The sequence below is a fragment of the Pyxicephalus adspersus genome, chromosome 4, assembly GCF_032062135.1.
Source record: "Pyxicephalus adspersus chromosome 4, UCB_Pads_2.0, whole genome shotgun sequence".
NCBI classification, from domain to species: domain Eukaryota; kingdom Metazoa; phylum Chordata; class Amphibia; order Anura; family Pyxicephalidae; genus Pyxicephalus; species Pyxicephalus adspersus.
Window position 1 is genome coordinate 75,381,514 of NC_092861.1, and position 21,479 is coordinate 75,402,992.

Here is a 21,479-nt window from a genome sequence, read left to right on the forward strand (position 1 = left end):
CACTATTTTTGTAGATAGGGCATGTGAATCTTCTTTCCCTTCAGTCCGTCCATTGGCTGCCAGTTATATCAATCAGCACTGTCTAGCTGGCTGTGTGGCCATTTACATAATGAAGGAACTCGCCAACTCTTAAATGTGTGCTAACTTCTGACCAAATGCACACCCACCATTGAGTCTTTTTCCAGTCCAGCTCTGTCCTCAGCAAGGGCACATTTAATATTTTTTTTACTTTAGGCCAGTTAGCTTGTTGTACCTCCCATTCCCCCATCCCCAGCCAAAACAAACTGTTATAGACAACATGGGATATATCTTGGTGTTCCACATGAAGAAAAGAGGAAAGGGGATAGAGAAGAGCGGAAGAGAGGAAAAGAGGGAAAGAAGTAGGATACTATTAGGAAGGGAGAGGAGAATGGAGAAAAAAAAAAAGAGATATACTTTAATTATTCCTTTATGTCTCCTGAGGAACCCTAAAGTTGCAACACTGAGGTTGAAAAGACACAGACACACCTCTGCCCCCATTGCTTTGTCCGTTATCTCATCTTGTCATTATCCAGCTGGGTCCCCAAGATTTTATTGAGTTTCTTGGAAACAATGTTGGAGCTCTAGGATTTGAAGGTGGTAAATGCAGCATCGCCCATACAAGAAAACTCTAACTTTCCACATAAAATCTGCAGACAGTTGGGTGCAAGCCAATCATTCACTGTCATGTCACCTCTGGCATTTCATTGCTGTATGAGCAAGAGGTCTGACTGTGCATGTGAGCAAGCTGACATAGTTGTGTATATGAGTTAGTGTTTAATATGTTTCGTCTTGTATGTGCAGAGTAATAATATTATTATTGGGTCAGAGAATTATCTGGTTCTCATATACAGGGCCCACCAGAGGATCCTCAGAGGGCCAGTCTGACCCTAGGTTCATTTACAGTATACACAGTTTCAGAGTGGCAAAGCAGTACAAAGGGCGCCCTTAGTGGCCATTGGGTGGTTTTGTGAAAAATCCAGCTACGGTTCTCAGGTGTAGGGGTAATAAAATAAATAAATAAACTGATGTTAAATTTTGTTGGATTAGCCCTAATTCTTCTTGTATTTTTACGTATTTTCTCTTCCATTTACACAAATCTTTTCCTTCTGACTTTCTCTCATTGACAATTTTTCTCATTGTCCCTCAATCACAATTTGTTTTTATACTGTTATGCATTTTTCATTAAAAACTGTTTTAGAGGAAAAAAAACGGGTATTGTTAACCCTTATCTAACTATACTGTTCAATGATTTTTACTATGGTCCTCACAAGCAACCATTCTTAAAAATAGCCAGTCGGCAAACCTATCAAAACTCCCCTACATCTTACTTGATCTATCTACTACTACATTTCTTTACTAAAGATTGATTTTAAATCTGTTGACTAAATTCTTGCTAAAGGATTCAATACCCATTCAGCGAAACAAATTTGGATTTGTTCTACACCATGAAGTGAGTCATACCATCAGATGTTCTTTCCATCTTATCCATATTTCTTAATCCTTAAGGAATCCTAGTTTTCTATTGAAAGACGTATTCAAGTCTTTGTGTTGGGAGTATATGTGTACTTAACATTGACCAGATAAGGTTTACAATCCTATATGAAGTCACAGGTTTCAGCTTCAGTTGTCTCTGTCTCTTATTAGGATATAGCTTTTGTCACTTAAAATTTTTGTGATACAAATTCTATTCTATTTAATTCTATTCTATTAATTTTGTGTCTTAACCTCTTGCCCTACAAATTAAATATAATATTTATATACATGGTATAGAGAATACAGGAATCCAATATAAAATCTCTTTACAAATGATGTCCTAAATAATTTAAATCCAACCCTAATTACCCTACCTAATCTGGTATAAATATTATACAATATTTCCCCAACCAACTTTCAACAACCCTTATGGAGTATCCTGGCATTCACATCTCACTTTACGTGGCAAACTATCCCTCACTTATTAAAGTTCTGACATCACTACTTGAATATATATATATATTTATATATATACAAGAACCATACATATATCCTCATCTTTGACACTGAATCACTACACTGCTTGGAATAGAGCCTTCCTTCTACCTATCGTCCTATAGATACCAGTGTGTACTGTATACGGTGTTTGAGAAAGTCATGGCTTCCATATTGTGCAGTTCTGAAGTTGTGAAGCTTGAAACAAGGTTCATGATGCCTTCACATAGCCCCCCTCACCCTGAAGGTTACTGTAATGTAAAGGACCAAGTTAACATTTGAAAATAACTTTCTGTTTGTGATAGGACAGACGGTTTTTAATTTTCTGTTTATTCTCAAAACAGTCAGGCAAGGAGACATCTGCAGCTAATGTTGAAACATTAAAAAACTATAATTCTTTAAAAAAATATTGCACATTAAATAAATAACAAAGAATAAAGTTCTTTATTTAGTTCTGGGAAAACTATTTTGGTAATATGTTTCCTTGTCCCAGCACAGCTTTACTATATCACTTTTATCTGATACAGCAGTATAAACAAAATGAGCACAGATAACCAATAAATCATGATGAGAATTATTTTTTTTTTTTTAGCAGATTTATGTACATTCAGCATAATCACATGACTATTTTAAAAAAGGGAATTAAAGCAGAAAAAAATGTTACAGAAGACCCAAAGCCAACTTAAATGAGTTGAATAAATGTTGGCTTCCCTTGGAAGCTAACAGCTGTTTTTTTTAATGAAAACCAATGTTGCAATTATTTTTTGAATCCAGGTACAAGCAAAACAAAATGTGTACTGTTTGATGCCCTTCACCCTTAGGACCCAATCACACCAGTCTATCCTAGTGGGTTGCATTAATGAATAAATATTGATGTGCATTTCCTTAAGTTACTGGGTGCACTAGATCAGACAAAAAAAATGCACTATTTTTTTCTATTGCACTGAACAACAATGCAGTGTGCTACCATGTGTAGATGTGGGCTGCAATCTGCATTGGATTTTGCATATGGGTGTCATACAGTTAAAGGCAGGTCAAGGTAACATGTGTTAGGTCTGTTCCTTTAAGTTTTAGCTTTATAACAATACTAATCATGAAACCCAAAAAATTCCTGGAAGCTGCCCAGGGGGTCATCAAGTTTAATAGTCTTCTTGTTGCTCCCCTAAACCATGCAATTAAGTTTATGACCAACACTTACTTGGAATCCCTTGTTCATGAGAAGTAATTGCAATCCCTAATCCCTATGACGAACAGGGTTGAGCAAGTTACCCAGATCAGCACTATTTAATTGGCTAATCTCATACCAATAAGATCAGTTAATTAGATTTAGATCAGGTTAAAAGTGAAAGAGGGTACTCTGGGACTATGTAAAGCATTAGCATGCTGTTAGTTGTATGTAACCTGAAGCCGTTTATGGGTAAGTATTACAGGGGTGTTTAAGTTACTTCAGGTTCTGTGGCAGTGTGTGGGAGATAGGTAAACCTTAGTGCTCTGTTTTGGTTTGGTGCAAAATTATATATTGTGGTCAGTAGTGAGCAATCTATTTTCACATAAATAAAGTTAATGATTGTTGTTTTTCACTTATTCAATGTCTATCAAAAACGGAATGTAGCATCCTGTGGGGGATTCAGTTGAAAAAGTCATGTTCCAACTTGTCCCACGTAACTGTTGTACCTCACTAATTGCTCTTTACGGTACTAGATGGGTTAAGTTGCCAATAATGAGGCACAGATGACAAAAAGCAAGCAGGACAGAACTTGATTTTCTCTTTTGAAGTCAGTATTTATCCTAAAGAGGATCTGTTAATAAACCCAAGAAGTTAGCTATTCATATTTGCAGGCATGTTTTTGTCCATCTTCTCCAGTCTTGGGAAGATTCAATAAAGTGGCCCCAAAATATATGTTTAGCTAGGGCTTTAAAAGACTTTCTGATCTTTTTTTCAATTTAATTTGTATATAAAGCCTGAGATACGTCTGTCAAACTGCGACCAAGCAGTTGTGTCTACTAATACACATCTAGATGTAAAGGAACACTTGTGATATTTGCACAATTCAAACATTCTATTAATTAAATCCCATCAAATGTTTGCACTGCTGTTATGGACTGCACCGACCTCTACAATATGTACGAAGCCTTTAAACTCCACTCCAAACCTGGAGATATTTTTAGTTACATGAACCGGAACATGAATTTTGGGGTATGTGGCAGGAGTCTTTCCACTTTTTCCAAAAGAAAACCTGTGTAAGATGAAACCTAAAAAAGCATGGCAGAATGATAAACTGACATAATAATTTTGATAAACTTTACAAGCTAGCTTTTTGATTTCCTTTTTGAATGTATCCACATATAATAAAAAACAGGAAAATTATTAATTATGCTAGAGAAATGTTCCCAGCAGATAATTATGGGACAGGAGATTGGCCTAATCTTGCAAGGCTGCCTTTGTAAGACAGGAAACAACACCTCCACACCAAATTACCAACATGAGCATTTTTCTCTGCAAAGCACTTTGCATAATCGCTCTGAAGTCTCGTTATTAAACAAGGATTTCTTATTGTTTGCTGAGATTTCTAATGAAGAGGAGATGCCTATTTGTGGAGTATTCAGGAGATTATCATTTACAACGACTCAGCTGATCCAAGAAAATGTGTAGATGAGGTTTCTCTCAAGACATAATTAGTGGCCATGAAAGTAGCATCCCAGGAGTATAGGTGTTCTGGAAAAATAAATCCTTACTAATTACAGTAAGTGCATGAATTAGAACAATTTCACTTACTTTAAATCTTTCACATTTATCAAAGAGTTTTGGCATTGGAATGTGCAATAAAAATAACAATTACAAAATTTAAAACATACCTACCATCATAAAAATGTTGTGATTTAAGTGCATGCTTGTTAAGTAATGTATGTATTATCTCTCACAATTCTTCTTCTAAGAAAGGCATTCTTCTCCAGGAGGATGCTGGTATCTTTGTTTAGGTATCTTAGGGTCATCATCTACTTCCTGGACTGAAATGCTGTACAGGTGTCTAAATCCTGCTAGTGTTCACATATAACTGACAATGACTTATGAGAAATTGCTGGTGTTGCAGTTTTTTCTCTGAAAACCTAGGAAATTCTCCTTGCAGTAGACTAATGTTTAATTTCAGCCAAGGCAAAATCAGTAGACTGGACCTCAAAAACTATTTGCAATGGAAAAAGGTAAAGCTTTTTAAACATGATGTGGTTGCTGTATATTATAAATGCATGCATGTATTTATAAAGAATAAAGTTAATAAAAGGTCCACAATAACGTTTTGTTTCTTAATTCACCCTGTGTGGCCAGAGTTATTCACATATGTCACTCTCAGCCCTTAGTTTGGTGGATTTGTTAAACCACTTTGCCTGCTGCCTTTTCCTTTCTCACAACTCCATTTGGTGGTCATTGAATAAACCTATATTTTACAGTAAGGAATTCAATATCACAAATGCAACTGTCAAAAACAAACTAAATACAACATGCTCTTCTTGATTATTATGACATGTCAGTTACAGCACTTATTTGTTCTTGCAAAAGATGTATATTTCCCCTTCAATGAGCAAACATCTATTACAAATTGTGACATGTTAGTTTGACGATAATTTGATCTTTCATGTCTTATTTAAAATTCTCATTGTAAATCCATTTTTGTCTCCAGCTCTTAGGATGATTGTCTAACTCTACCTGAACAGGTTTATGTACAGCAAGTTAGGTTGGTAAAAACTCTATCTAAGAAAGATTTTTTGTAAGGTTGTGACAATCGGCTGCTCAGCCTTATTCTGTGCATACATTTTCCAGCACGCTCAGCAAAAATCCAAGCACCAGCAGGCTGAGAAGGGCCATCACGATGAAAGGTTAACCAATCTGATAACCCTTGCTAAACACATACTCACAGGAAGACTCCCTGCACCTGCTTAGACTGAAGCACAAAGCATTACCCCTGACAACCGCAGGTATGATTCTGCATATTTTAGTACTGTCTGTCTCACCCACTTCCACTCCGGACAGGAATGACTCAGAGTTCACTTTAAAGGTAGCGTTCAGGAGAGAAGGTTACACTATTTCTACTTCGAGTATTTTCTACTTAGCGTACACTTTTTATAGTGTTTACTGTGTAAAAGGCAAGAAATACTCAGTGCATAAACAGGACAGAAAAATAAAGACTAATCAAAGAACCATAGCTGAACAATAGCAAGTATAAAATTAAAAGACATAATGATGAAAAATACTTAAGTGAAAGTTAAGGTTTGCCTTGGTCCAGGTTGTTTGTACAAAGTTCATTTTTTATTTAAAATTACAGGGGTCTCTGGAGCACTCAATCTATCAATGACATTGTCCTTAGCAACAAGATGTTATGTGTAAAGCTACGTACACACTTCCAATTATTATCGTCGGAAAACGAACGACGAACGTTCCTGCACGATATACACGAACGATCGTATAGCACCGATCTTGCACATAGAAGACACGATCGTGATCCGATCCGTTCGTAGATATTGTACACACAATAGATACGATCGTTTAAGCGATAGAGGAACTATGTGCACGACAGGAAAGTGAACGGACGTTCGTTCATCACGCATGCTCTGAACATGGACGATCAACGAACGACCGTACACACGAACGATGTTCAACGATCGTCGTCCAATCCGATCCGTCGGTCCGGTCGTTCGTTTCCAGCAACTTTCCTCGTTCGTCGGCGTCGTTGGTTACTTTTTTACGAACGATTTTTTGCCCAATCGATCGTTCGTCGTTCGATTGGAACGATAAAAATTGGAAGTGTGTACGCACCTTAAGAGCTTTCCCCTGATAAGCCTAAATTGCTTTATTCTATGTCAATCCCCAGAGGAGTGACGGATAGAACCGTGCAATGACAGAAAGGTGTGGGAGGTTTGAGAGGCTGTGTTCACATGCATTTTAATGCTCTGTGTACACACCTAGGATGCTTTTATTTTAGCTCGATTCATAACTCCCCAGGTTCAGGTTTTAACAACTGCCAACCAGCATATTATTAGTTATTACCAAATATGGAATCCAACGAGACCAAACCTGGGATGTCTGGCACTTATAGTTCACTAGAATAGGCTAAAGAGGGTTTCCAGGCTTTACGGAGGGTTAGAGGACAAGTTCTTGGTCAACAACCTACTATTTTGTACTGAACTGTGTGGTGGAAATATGAAGAATATTAACCTCCCTGGTGGTAACCCCGAGTGTGGCTCAGGGTTAAAAAAACACGCTGAAAGCAGTAACCTCGAACCACACTTGGGGTAGCTAAAAACATAAAAAAAAACATTACTTGGTCCCATCAGCGTCCTCTGGCGTCCTGCCCGTCGGATCCCATCCTCGGGTAGCGTCCTCTTCTTCTGATCTTCCGACTGCGAGTGCACTGACGTTTCCCGGGAGTTCTCTGTGACTTTGATGCATGCGTCAACGCCTGTGGGAGGCGCAGCGGGTAATTCAAATTATTTTGTATTGGATTCAATACAAAATAACTGTGTTCAATCCAGTACAAAATAATAATTATACTATATATATATTATATATGCCACTGTACAGTTTTATTACAAGTTTCAGTGTTTTTATGCACCCTTGTTTTAAACATATTTTTGTGTTTTTTTATTTAAAGTTTAATATTACATTTTTTAAATATTGGACATATGCCTAGGAATTATAGGCCTACAATATAAAATAAATTTCCATGCAAAACAATGTACTGCTTTTGACGTACAAATACTGACATAATTAGACCGCCAGGGAGGTTAATAAATGTGTTTCTGAGTACAGCTCAGAAGTCAGTCAGAGGCCACTTCACTAAGCTTATCTGCCAGAGTTTTATGACGCCTAGGGACACAAAATCCCAACAGAGGTGCTTAAGTTTATCTTTATTTTTTTACTTTGAATGCTATGATGCTACTGTGCCTGTCTATACCACCAACAACTAAGGTTGGGTTAACACTTGACTGGTACAGTAAAACATACAGTGTTGCTCAGGTCAAACAAGACAAAAACAACACCTGACCCTCCTTTTTCAGGAATGCACCAGCATTTTAGGAACTCAGAAACGGTGCCAGACTTAAGCTATGATAAAACATTTAAAATATAAAAAATAGCTGTTTAAATAGAAGAAATTTATTTGGAAAAAGTGGTGAATTGCATTGAAATATTAGAATACAAATAGCTTCAGCTTTACTAAACAGGGAAAGAGGCAACAAAAACAGCAGAACTTCCCGTTCCCTCTTTTTTTTATCAGGTCACAATTCCATCCAAAACAGCAGGCTTTTAACACCATTCCCATCTGCAATCTGTAAATTACCCTTACTATGCCCCATAAATTTCTGTTCCTACTATGCCATCTGGCAGCTAACACTGTACGACTGTCACCACACAGCTTGGCTCCCAATCACATAACTGGACTTTCATAAGAGTTTTTCCTGACCTAAAGTAACCCACCCTCCCAATCCAAAGATTTATATTTACCAGGATTACGTTCGCCTGCGGTTCCCTTGTGTACTCTCCTTACATTTGAGTACTATAGTAGATGTGCCCGGGTATTAAAGTTCATTAGTCTTCTACAGGTCTGTTTTCCTAGGAATTCAGAGACAGTATCCTAGAAGCCTATGTCTATGTTATGTGCAGGCACATCTACTGTGGTGCTGTGTGGTAAAGAGATCAAATTTGCAGCCTGATATTTGCTACTTTTTTTTTTTAAACACCTTACAAATAGTCCTTACAGTGAAAATTGGTCCCCACAGTTGACCCTTTACATTACACTTTTGCCATCAATGGAATCATTTTTTCATCTCAACATGTATTTATTACCTTTACCCATACTGCAGGTTCCTAAGCTTGGTATGTATAAATCTATTAGGCAGAGGGTGGGTTACTTTAGTGTTGAGAATAAAAATACCATAACAAGCTTGAATGAAGGCAAACTAAAGTTATTGTCAAATTAACAATTCATAGCTAATTTTAGTCTGGGCCCTCAAAATAATTACCTGTCTTATTTTTTCAGTGCGTTAAAGGCAGCATATGTGTTTCTATGCATTGCAGTATGTAGAGAGGCCATTGTATTTGTTTTTTCTGTGTATGTATGTTGAGGAGCATTAAAAGAAATAGTAAACTACCCCAACGCCCATAAACAGAAGTTTTCCATTTTTGTACATCAACGCACAGACACACAGAAATGTGAATGTGGGAAAGGATGTTTTTTTTGTTCAGTCTATTTCTGTGCATTGAAGGATTACAGGATGAAATGGTGTAAATGTAGCCTGTCCTTTTGAGTTATTGGAAAAAGCAACTCTTTCATAGACCAGGTAAAACTGTCCAATAAAATATGACACATGTCTAGCAAGTATATAGAAGCTGAGTCATCTGGCTCTAAAAATCTATATCTAATATACTCCGTAACATTAAAGTAAAACAGAGACAATTAACAAAAACGTTTTGGAAGGTTTTATTTTCTACAGATGTCAAAAAGCTGTCTCCACTAGTTGTTTTTTTTTTTGTTTTTTTAAGTGACTGTATTTAAAATCTATAATATTTCATGAAGAATGTAGTCTGTAATATCCAGTATGTCCATGTCTGTATGTCCATGTAAAAAAAAGTATTTTTTACTTCTACTTGGGATAAGAAGAATTCTGCTTCTGAACCCTGCCATCCCTGTTCCCCAAAAACAGTAGTAAGACCAAGTTTCCATCATTATCATGGGCCAAGTTGTTTTTGCCGATTCCTATTTTCCTATATTCCTATATTTTACACAGCAAAGATTGGTGACAACACAGCTACATCCGGATCTTAGGGTTGAACCTGAATTTTGTCTCAACAGCAGCCGATTGCATTTGGTTAGACTCCCCTCCTACCTAGCCAAAGTATTTTACCTACAGGAATCTAGTATTTCGTTTTAGTAAGGGCAGTTGCATATGGCAGGCTTCAGACAATTGAAGCTTTGCCTTCCTCTGATTGTTTTTTTTAAATTATAACGGGAGTTTCCTTTTAATGTTGAATGGCTTTATCCCTCCTATTATTAGGATATGCTATTTTCCCTTTAAGTAGCTGGGGTTGTTCCACCGGGGCTGGTGCTGGGTTAGTTGTTTAACTCTCTCTGTAGGATATAGTAGTAAGAAAGAGTGACTGTTTTTAATAAGAGCGTACTGTCTCCTATGTTTCTGTAAAGTTTGCAGAGATTGGGAAGGTCTCATGGACTTGGTAGACCACATGACTCAGATGCCTGGGTATTGGGAAAAAAGTAGAGTCCTCAGCACAGACTATAGGTATCTGCAGTTATGGATTTCATGGTCATTTTGGGTGAGCCATGGAATGTGTTGCTCCTCCCGTATTGCTGGGAGTGCAACTGCTATACTTTCCCAGGAGAAACATAGAGAGTTCTGCTTTAGTTTTAGATGGAGTACCATAAGACCGAGGATGGTTGGGATAAATGGTAACAGATTCTGTTTAAATGATATGCCAGAAGTGCTGAAGTTCCTGTAAATAGGATTTACTTTTATTTAGACATGCCATGAACTGTGTTTGGGGTTTGGTTCTATGTGTGTAATAGAACACTGAGGCAAATAAGATTCAAGACCAGGCTACAGGGTTGGGTATCATAATGGAAAACATTGAGTGTAGTTGTGTCTTGTCAGTGTTAGTAAGCCTGGAAGCAGATGACCCTGAAAGAAGGTTGGCTTTCTGGTGCCTAAGCAACTCCATCCCTGGAGAACAATGATGAGTTGTTGTTCTGTGTTTCCTCATATATTATTATATATATATATTCATATTTCTCTTAATGATATTTTAATTTACTAGTACAATGCTGAAGGTTAAATTATCAAGTGTGAAATTTTCAGAAAGCAGAAAAAATGTCCTGCTGGTGCTCTTGTTTTTGCTCCAGCTGGGGTTTATTATTAAGCTGCCTCAGCTACAGTCGTCCTTCTGAAGATACCTGTGTACCACACATTATTTATCTCTTATATGAAATAGAATGTTTTATTGCCCCATCTATACACTAATTAAAAATATATTTATTTTTTGTCAGTTCAGATTTAACACATGTAGACCAGAGATTCACAAATATCTATTTGCTGACATTTTAACCACCAGTTTTGCTACTGAACTGGTATTTTGAACTCCAAGTCAATAACATAGGGTTAAATGTAAAAGATTTTCACTTTTATGTGAAATACTGATGCAGAAACGTTTATTATCTATACATATCTAAAAGTCTGCTCAAGTGGTATCAGTCATTTGCTGTGATTATTTATGTTTGCCATATTCCATATTTTTGTACATTTATCTCTTTCTTTTCAACTTCCAGCAAATAACTTTGAAAAACTTGAAAAATTACTGCACTCCCTTTTATTTTATATTTCACAGGTGCTTCCTTGCCACCTTCAATTTCTGGCTTGGTGGCGGGATGGAGTGTCTGGACCACCCATTCCTTCTAAGGCACTCCAGGCCTGGATCCCAAATAAAGAGCCAATAATTTGCAGCAACACAATTTCTCATAGCATTATCCAGGCCCAGGTGAAATTAAAGAAAAGACTTTGAAATCACCTTCCTACCCACCCTTACTTTTCTAACTATGCTTCAAATATTCAAATAATAAAAGTTATGTTACATAAAGGGATAAAAACGAGAAGGGTGCCATGCAAACCCATAGGGATATTTAAAGAAAGTATGAAGGAGAAACTCTAAGGTCTTTTTATAAAGCATAGAATATGACATTTACCAATCATATCCTAAAAACACAATACCACGCTACCACAGCTAGTTGCCACAATCACAGTAGTTCGCTATTTGAACTGATCACAGCACATTGACTCTGGGTGCTAAAGTAAATGTAGGAAGTAGAAGACTATATAATTAGAGTGTCTTGAACACCAATCATCACTTTCAATAAACTCCATTTACAATGAACTTACTCCTCGCCCTGGCTCCATTCAGTCCTCAGATCACTGGCACCCAACCTGCGGTTCAGACAATTGTTTTAATATGTCATATTCTCATATTGAGTGCTCAGATTACTGCACCTGGATGACACATACATGGAAGTGATTCATCCAGAAATGTCTTTGTGGCAATCTGCATTTGTGTAGAAGTTCAGGACAGATTACCTGTCCCTGGTGAATGGATGAAGTACTGATCTGAAGTCTGAATGATAGGAGATAGGACAGGAAAGCACATACCGGTAGTCAAAATTGCGTTTTGAAAACTCTGATTGGTCTGCCAGTTAAAATAAGTAGACAGGGATAGCATACTGTTCAACATGGGGACTCTGGCTGCATGTGATGGCAATGGGGGATTTAGAAGGCAGATTTTATTGCAGAACAAATGTGAGCAGACAGGGCTGTATTAATGATGCCATATTACAAGCGCAGGGATTGGACTTTCACAAATGAGTCTTCAGATGTAGGTGGAGGTAAGCTTTCAGTGTCACACCACACATTCCTGTGCTAGTCTGCATAGGTGGGAAGGAAGAGGAGCAATGGCTTTGGTTTACACGAGAGAAGGCAGGTTCCCAGAATGGGGCCCTCCACCTGGTGGCCCCAAAGCAGATCTATGTTGCTTTTGCTCAGATTTCATAAATTAGGTCTATGGGCATCAGAACTAGATAGGTTCTAGGCTGCCAGTGCTGTATGGAGATAAAATAAATGAATAATTTGGTCTACAAGTCAAGAAAGTATTTTATTGTTACAAAGATTTTTTTTTTAAGTTGTCATTGCATTTTATTGAAATTTAAAGACTTTCAGACTACAGTTTCTTGTTACTTGTTCACACATCTATTTGGGAAAGTGACAAAAATGCTGATGGAGTCTGAGAATAAATATTTATTTTGGTATTTCAGTCACCTGCTCCAGCTAATACATCATTTTAAAATGCTATAATTTTAAATATGTTAGTTCTTAAAAGTGGGTCTAAATGAAAAAGTGAGAATTTGATATCTTCATTGTTAAACTGCATGATTATGAAGCTGATTTGTCACTATTGTTACATCCTGCTTTTGCCCCTTTTTTTCTTATTTCTGTACATTGCCGATGAATAAGCCTCAGCGGAACACCTACCATACTTTGTTATGACTTCCTTATTTAGAGCTGCTTGTAAATTAAATCTTGGACCACTTTAGAAAGCCAGTTTTTACCTTCCCAATTGGCTGGTCTTCCAACTCCCATATGGCAGATATATAATTTGCTGTGCTGCTATTCCAATTTATAGTCACATATATAATGTGAGTCCATGTTTAATGTGCTGCATTTGGTGTACAAATCCCATATGTTTTTATTAGCTCATTATTATGATGATTGACCTTGCTGGATAACTTCAACATGCAGGATAGTCACGTTGGCATTTAGCAGCAGCTTATCAAAATTAATATTTAACAGCCCAAAATTTACAAAACCATTAGTGGGGATCATACAAGGGTGGGTACAAACAATAGTACTACTGTAGCCTATTCTTTTGAAAATATCAAAGTGTGTCTGATAAAAATGGGAGGCAATTTAGCCAAAAAATGGCTTATGGGTATGGTGTGCAAATCTTTGAGTTCTATTAAGGGACAATGCCAACTTTTAGGGCCTATGATATACTTATGTTTTCACAGTAAACCATTACATCTCTACAAAATTCCTGATGAAAATCTTGAACATGGCTTGTGGTTAAGGAGTGGTATTTTTTAAATTATGTCACTATTACTTCTATTTTTATTTTTGTATAATAAACAATTAAAAAGTCAAGTATGTGTTTTATATAAAAATATTACCTTTAGGTATGTTAAAAAGCAACAAAACAAATAATATACAGGCGATAAAAAAACCCTCAAAAGTAAAACATTTTTTTAAATATAAAAATACAGTTTCCCTCCTATCTCTATCACATTTCAAAGGCATCGTATGCTGATATTTAGAATATTTGTTTAAAAACACACACAGATTTTATATATATACATATATATATATATATATATATATATATATATATATATAAATAAATAAATATAACCTCTATTTGAAAATAATTTAGTGATTCTGTTTTGTACCATTCTGTTTTATTTTTGTTCAGCTTTCTTGCAATCTGCTCTGTAAATTACTGTCCTTCTTACCTTTAAACATTAGTTTAAAGAGAAAGTATTGATAATGTCCATAGCAGCTAGTTAAGGGGCTGATAAACTAAAAACCAAAAATGCAAGTAAGTCTAGATTTGTAGACACCATCAACCAATCAGGTCTCATGCTTTATTTTTTGTAGAAGAAATAAACAAGAATTCAGATAGAAAGTTATGGACAACTGCTACAATTTTGCCCTTATATCCTGTTATTTTACTCCCCAGAATCTGCTTAGTATTTTTCTTTTTTTTATATATATATATAACCAGCAAGTTTTGGAACATATGTTTTGGTTCTTTGTGAATAAGTTATGGATGGTTTGTCTGTATTTTGTTTCTAAAAATAAAGAATGTCTGACTTGGGGTACATCAAGGGAATGTTTTTTTTGCATACAGATTTTGGCACCTAAGGGTGTCTGTCTTTCCTATATCAGAAAACCTTGTGGTATGAAGCCCCAGGGCACATAGCAGTGGACCATCTGCTTCGCTTTAGCAGCAGGCGTTAATTAAAGTATTCTCAGTGCATAAAGTATGTGTGCAGGAACACAGAATACTCAAGACAAGAAGACCAGAAAGCAGATAACAAAGGTTATAACCATTACAGACTCCATCAAATGCCTGATTAATATACACTAAAGAAATGTGTCATGTTTTAAACAGATTTTTATTATGTCAATAACCCGAAATCATGCTTAAAGTATATCTAAAGCCACTATCAGTTTTTTGACACTTTTTGCCTAATTAGGGAGATTTCTTTTCACTTCTTGCAGTGTAGACTTAGGAAGTGACGGATAACTTTCCGATTTGAGATGGAACACCTCTTAAGCTTCCATGCATCAGATGTATGGAGCCCAAAAGGAGCATGACCTATCTGACAAGTGTAAATCGGTGTCATTCATCAAGGTGTAAAAATGTTTTAAGCTATGTGCACACGCCAGATAATTGACCTTTCATCTCAAGTGAAAATCTGACATTTGTACAGCAGTCCCCTGAATGTTGTTCATCGATGCACCATTTTGTATAGATCGACTGTCCACTCCTAGGAACGAGAGGGTTCCGATTGCTAGTCCTCCCTGTCCACTCTTCATAGAACAGAACGGTGCTGTGTGCACACAAAAGATTATTTCCAGTGAAAATCATCTGATGTTTAAGTGACGTCTGTATGGGGCTTTAGACAGTTGTTGCAGGAACAAATATCACCCTTTAATTCTGTTCTAACGGTGATGTAAAATGTTGGATTTCCATCTCTTTCAGTTGCAGTGACATTGGCAATCAGGATATTAGTTTAGATGAAATATTCCTTACCTCTCTAGTCAAATAAAACATGCCTTTAATTTGCTAATTTGGACTCTTTCATATGAACATTGAATATATACCACTTGCATCCAACGGGTGGTGTATAATGCAAGTTTTCTTAAGCTGACTGATTTAGTTCTATATTTTATACAGTGGTGCTTGAAAGTTTGTGAACTTTTTATATGAATGTGTAAATAAAAGACAATGGATATGACATATAAGACCTATGCAGCATAAATACAACAAAAATACTATTAGAGACACTGCAGCACAAGGTTGAAGGTGAGGATCCCTACAATAAATATGTAAAATGTTAGGAATGTAGTTGTGAAAACATTTAGGTTACATATACAGCATATTAACTCAAAAAATATTTTTGCCTGTCTCCAATCCATTCTCTTTTTCCCTAAAGTGTTCTATCAGGACTCTGTGGTGTATGGTTTGAGAAGCAATACAAAAAATATATTACTATTCTAAAAAAGAATGTTAAGAGCTGACAGATCAAGAACCACAGCATGCTACTTTTATGTTTCTAATGTCGATTTAAGTGAAAAGCTAAACAATTTAAATCCCGGGGTCCATTGTAACAACTCTGTAAATGACATTCAATGATTGTCTAAAACTTGTTTTTGTAACTTAAAAATGCACTTTTTGACGAGCACCTGTAATTTAAGTGACTTTTGTATGTGGTAAATTATATATTTTTTCTTGTAAATGCCATACCTGCTTTATTTTACTCTGTTACCCCTGGAATAATAATTTAAACTGTGTGCTTAATTTTACAGCATTTATTGTATTAGTTTATATAACAACATATTCTTCAGTCCCATAGGGATCACAGGGGACACTCATATCTATTTGTGCCCTCAAAAGAACTAATAATCTAATATTCCTTAATTAGACACAGCCTAGGCCTATTTAAAGTGAGGCACAATCAACTTGCCCTGGACTTTTGAGTTATGGGGAAAACCAGATCACTTGGAGATCAACATGAACACTGGGGAAACACACATAGCCCATGGGGATTATATATCAGATAGAAATGATATAACATGTAATGAGCATGTCGCATAATTTAATATTATTTATTACTTAATTCTGGGTTTCTGCCCAAAATGTGGTCAATGGGATGACTGCTGTTCACCTTATTTTAGTTTTACAGGTGTAAAATCACTACTTACAAAATATGCCATAACAAAACATGTATTTTTTTATTATTTACATCCCTTGTGTATTATATATTTATCATTTTACAATGTGTTATATATTTGTTTTGCAGGTCTGATGCTTGTTTGTTACTTCTCGTAAAGTGTAAAGATTCAGAAGAGTCGACTTGGACGATGCCTTCTGAGATATGCCTCAGGTAAATGTGCCTTGCAATTCTTAACAAACTCGCAAAGCTTGTCATTCTCATTTAGACTGAACTTAATTGAAACCTCTTTCAGGTTAGTCAGGCAGATGTGAATTGAAAGCTTTGCCTGTTTTGCTTGGTTAAGCACTATGGAACAAACTTGAAGAATGCATGTAACAAAAGTATCTTTCTTAATTAACCACACTTTCCCCATTGACAGTATGAGAAACTCACTGCATCTCAATCTTTTTTTTTTTTTAATTTATTCTATCAATGCAAACAGAGTGGAACTTATTAAATGTCTCTAGATCACAGTGGATAGATATGTTCACTTAATTAAGGTCATGAATGGAGTAGAAAGGGTTATATTTAAAATTGATATTCTCACTAAATTGCTCATGAGAACACCATGGGCTTAGGGGCATTTGGGGTGTTCTAAAAAAATTAGTATGTCAACATAAATACAGGTATTTTCCAAGTACCTGATTTTACTTTCACTGATTCAAATGAAAATGCATTTTTTCATCATTTACACCAGTGATCTCCAACCTTTTCAAACCTACAGACCACTAAATGCACGGACTCTGGACAGCGCATATGTGGGGAGCCGTAGGTGACTCAAAAGGGAAGAAACTTCCCCCAGAGTGACGTCATGATGCCAGAACCCTCTCACTCTCCCATCTAAGGCTCAGACCTGCGATGGTAGAGTGGGTGGGTTGTGTCCAGAGACAAAACCCATCCTGAGCCTGCAATGCGTAAGGGGGACATGGTCTGTGGCTTTGGCCGGTGCGCACCTGTCAGATGGCCGCGGCCCACTAGGACCAGGGGTTGGGGACCCCTGAGTGATCTAAGGCAACTTAGATACATTCAAGATTAAAATGAATAGTAATTAGTATGGCAGTGCTAATTGGGTCATCAGTTTTAAACTTTACAAAAAGTATACATGGCCTGATTTTAGTAAATTTGCAGATGATTTTTATTGTGACTGAAGTTCTCCTTTAAATATCAGCTAATATTTAAATGCATACAGCAATAAAAATATAACAACTGTGAATTAGTGGGCCTCATTAGTAAAATACGAACCTCTATCCCTATGGCTGAATTCTCATGAAGTGCTTAGCTGGCAGTTGCCCTGTCCCCTTAACCCTTGCTATCCCAAGTGGCAAACTATCTTAGCAGTCTTGTTGGCTTTGACTGCTATAATTTTTTTTTAGCAAATATCAGTTACCATAGAATAGTAAATTGACCTATTGGGTCTGATATATAAATGCTCTCCAATGCTGTAGAAGATACACTTTCATCAGTAAACCTGGGTGATCCAGCAAACCTGGAAAAGATTTCTTAAAAATCATTTGTTAGCAAGTGTTTTCTGTCCTGAACCAGATCCATTCCAGGTTTGCTGGATCACAGAGTTTCACTGATTAAAATGCATATTCTCCATCCTTGGAGAACTTTAATAAATCAGGCCAGGAACTTTAATAAATCAGGTATTAGAAACTTCAAGTTTCCTATACCCTCTATTTTTAGCATTTTCTTTAGTGATTAGTCAAAACCCCTAAAACATGAAGGAAAATATGACTTCTTGGGGTACTCATCAAACAGAGTTGAATACATTGTTCTATATCAGAGGTGCTAGAGGTTCCTTGAGCAATGTGCAATTTGTGTTTCGCAAGTCAGTTTTATTGACACCAATACTTTTGGCTAGGTAAACGAGGCATTCTTCCCACTGACCTCCACACACCTATCTCAAAACCAGTAGGATACATTTTAGACCAATTAGATTAAATTAGGACCATCTAGGTTATTTTTCAATGACCATTAGAAAGGCCCCAAACTTTTAAAGATTGAAAAGAAAGTGTTTAAAGGAGAATGAAAAGAACAACTGATCCATTGCTGAACATTGGAGTGTGTAGCTGCAAAACTCAAAGTGTTAAAATAATCAAAAGCTCCTGAGCCAGAGCTGGGATATTATAGTATGTAAGTACCAGGGTTCAGTGCAGACTCTGGAAGTCACTTCTATGATATCATGAACAGGTGCCTTGTGAGGAGACATTTTCATTTAATGGCTTACCCTTCATTCGTCATTTGGATCGAGTTAGGGAGGGTTCAATCCCATGTCATTTTTGTTCTTGCTGTGTCTCATTAAAAAGATTTCACTTCCTGTCCCATAAACTTATCAGAAAGTGAGAGAATATTTTTTCAGTATAATGGATATCTCATTTTGTCATAAGAACAAGTGCACCCACTGTAATAGATCCCCTTTATTCCTGTTATGGTGGCATTTTGCCCTCACATTTCTTCCCTGTGACATTAGAGGTCAGGGCAATTAATAAAGAAAATCAATCTATTTCATAACAGGGACACAGACGGCAATAATAAACCTGTGAATACTCTATCTGAATCTACAATAAAAAGTTTTGTCTTTAGTTATTCTTAAAATACTTGCCTAGTAAGCCCCACTAGCTACAAAACCCTCAAGAGCTGGATTAATCCCACCCTATCTGTGCCTAAAAACACTTGGAAAATGTTAGCAGTTGATTAAAATTTTAATGTGGATAGTTTGGAGATGTTGGGTGCCATGAAAGTTGCTGGAAGAAATACAAATGTGAAATAACAATTTTCTGATAGCTGAACTCAAGAGAGAGCCCACTCTGTGATAAGCAAGCTTTTTCAGAATCTAGAATCTTCTTGGATAAAAGTACACCTGTAATAAGTCTAAGCTGCAAACTATAAGAGGTAAACTGCATGATACCTGCTTCATTATTGAAGCTTCCATGCAGCCACATTTTTATAGTGTCTTAGATTAACCTGGAGTACTTTGACAAATATTATTAAGAGAAAAGGTGAGCTAGAAACTGTTTTTAACACCCTTATAAATGTGTTTGAATTTCCAAAACGATTCTTAGGAACTACATTTTTGGGCTAAATAAATTTTGACTTCAAATATGTGCTTATGTACCTAATAAATTTAGTAGTGGAAAAATTGGTCATCTTTGGGCAATTACTATTTCCTTTACCAACACAGAGGGTCTATTGTTACACTGTAACAAACACAATCATTTGATCAGCTTGGATAAAAACATTGGGACCTACAAATTATTAATTTTTACAAAAATGTCATCACCTTTAAAAATGTCAGCCCTAACTCTAACATATTATTAACCCTACCCCTTAAAACAAACCTAAATTTACCTATATACATAATCCTTTATTTAACCTAACCCTTATCCCTAAATTGAACGTATATCACCTGTTTAAATACACCAATAGCCAGTTGTATTAGAGTATAGAAAAGAAATGGATGCTTCCATGAGACCCTAATCATACAGAAATTTTCTTTAGTGGCATAATCACTTTAATACCTGCTTCAAGTAAGTTTTCCACTTCTGAGCTGCACTGTAATGATTTAAATAAGATTTATGTGCTCTCATTTGATTTTACAGTCACTAAGGAGAAGGTCACTATGAGCATGTATTTATGTCTTTATGTAATCTAGTTTGCATACATTAACTTCTTTAGATAAGGTGAGGTTGCATGGGACAAAGTGTCATTAGCTGATGATTAGTCTTACAGGAGGCAGTAGGGATCATTTACTAATAGAGTTCAGGCTGTTCACCTAGCAAAGTGAATTACCATTCTGCAAGAGAAAATTCACTTAGGTTAGTGAATGAAGTAAAGTTCTACTAAACCTGATTTTTTTTGCACAGGACCACAAGGGGACCACATCACCACATTCATTAGGCTAAGTGAATTAGGCTTTTTCACTTTGCTAAATGAACATCCACAGCTTCTCAAGTAAACCTACCCAACTGAATGAACTTCTTGTAAACTAGCAAGGTTTTGTTGCCCAAGATGAATAGCGGTCCAAATGTCATTTAGTGATCCTTCACGTCAGTTCACTAAACAATCAAGCGAGGGTGCTTTAATTTCCTATAGCAGAGGATCCAGCGGAGTGCCTCCCTACATTCTCACTCTCCCTTCTCTCTCCCTTCTCAACAGAACTAAACCTTACTTTGTGTACAGCACTCATTCGTTCTATTGTCACCGGGAATGACTACAAAAGATTGTTTCCAGAAATCTAGCGTGTGTATGTAACTTTAGACTCTAAATCATGATTGCATGTTAAAAACAAGATCTATTGTGTTCTAATGTACACAAGGTAGATAGCTGGTTGTTTCTGCATAGCTACTAAATCCATACTTAAAGTGTCATAGTTCGCTAAGCTTTTTCCACAACTGGAGGTGATTAATACAGCAAAAAACAAAATTAGGTAGTTAATGGTAATTCTTATGTGTTGTCTCATCTACAATGCATCTAGTAATATTTTTCTGCCCCTGCTCCAAACAATAAGTACTGTTGTAGAATTTAGCTATAGGTATCCAGTGGTAGCTAAAAAATAAAGATTTAACATAGCCGTTCACTCATAAAATTTGTACAGTGAACAAGTTGTACCGGCTTGGATGCCTTTATAGCCACTGAGTAAAAATTTTTCAAAAATCGATTGTTTTTCGATTATAAATATGTATGCTTTATCTTTTACAGTATTCAAGAAATGTTAACGGGTCACAGGCATTGCCATTCTATGTCACATAAAGATGCTGTCCTCTCCGCATTAAACCAACAGAGGAATGATGGCATTCTCTGTGATGTTACTCTTGTGGCCGAAGAGCAAAAGTTTCATGCCCATAAAGCTGTGCTGGCTGCTTGCAGTGATTATTTTCGGGTAAGTCC

At 36.4% G+C, this 21,479-nt stretch overlaps 1 protein-coding gene across 3 annotated transcripts in view; it reads left to right on the plus strand.

Annotated features, from left to right (window-relative positions):
* The window catches only part of KLHL32 (kelch like family member 32), an 85,390-nt gene that overhangs the window by 2,571 nt on the left and 61,340 nt on the right, over window positions 1-21,479 (plus strand). For all 3 annotated transcript variants that reach the window (XM_072408673.1, XM_072408674.1, XM_072408675.1), the window contains exons 2-3: window positions 16,677-16,760; window positions 21,291-21,471. In XM_072408673.1, the coding sequence (XP_072264774.1) occupies window positions 16,738-16,760; window positions 21,291-21,471 (204 nt within the window). In that variant the 5' untranslated portion in view covers window positions 16,677-16,737. The remainder of the gene's footprint in view (window positions 1-16,676; window positions 16,761-21,290; window positions 21,472-21,479) is intronic.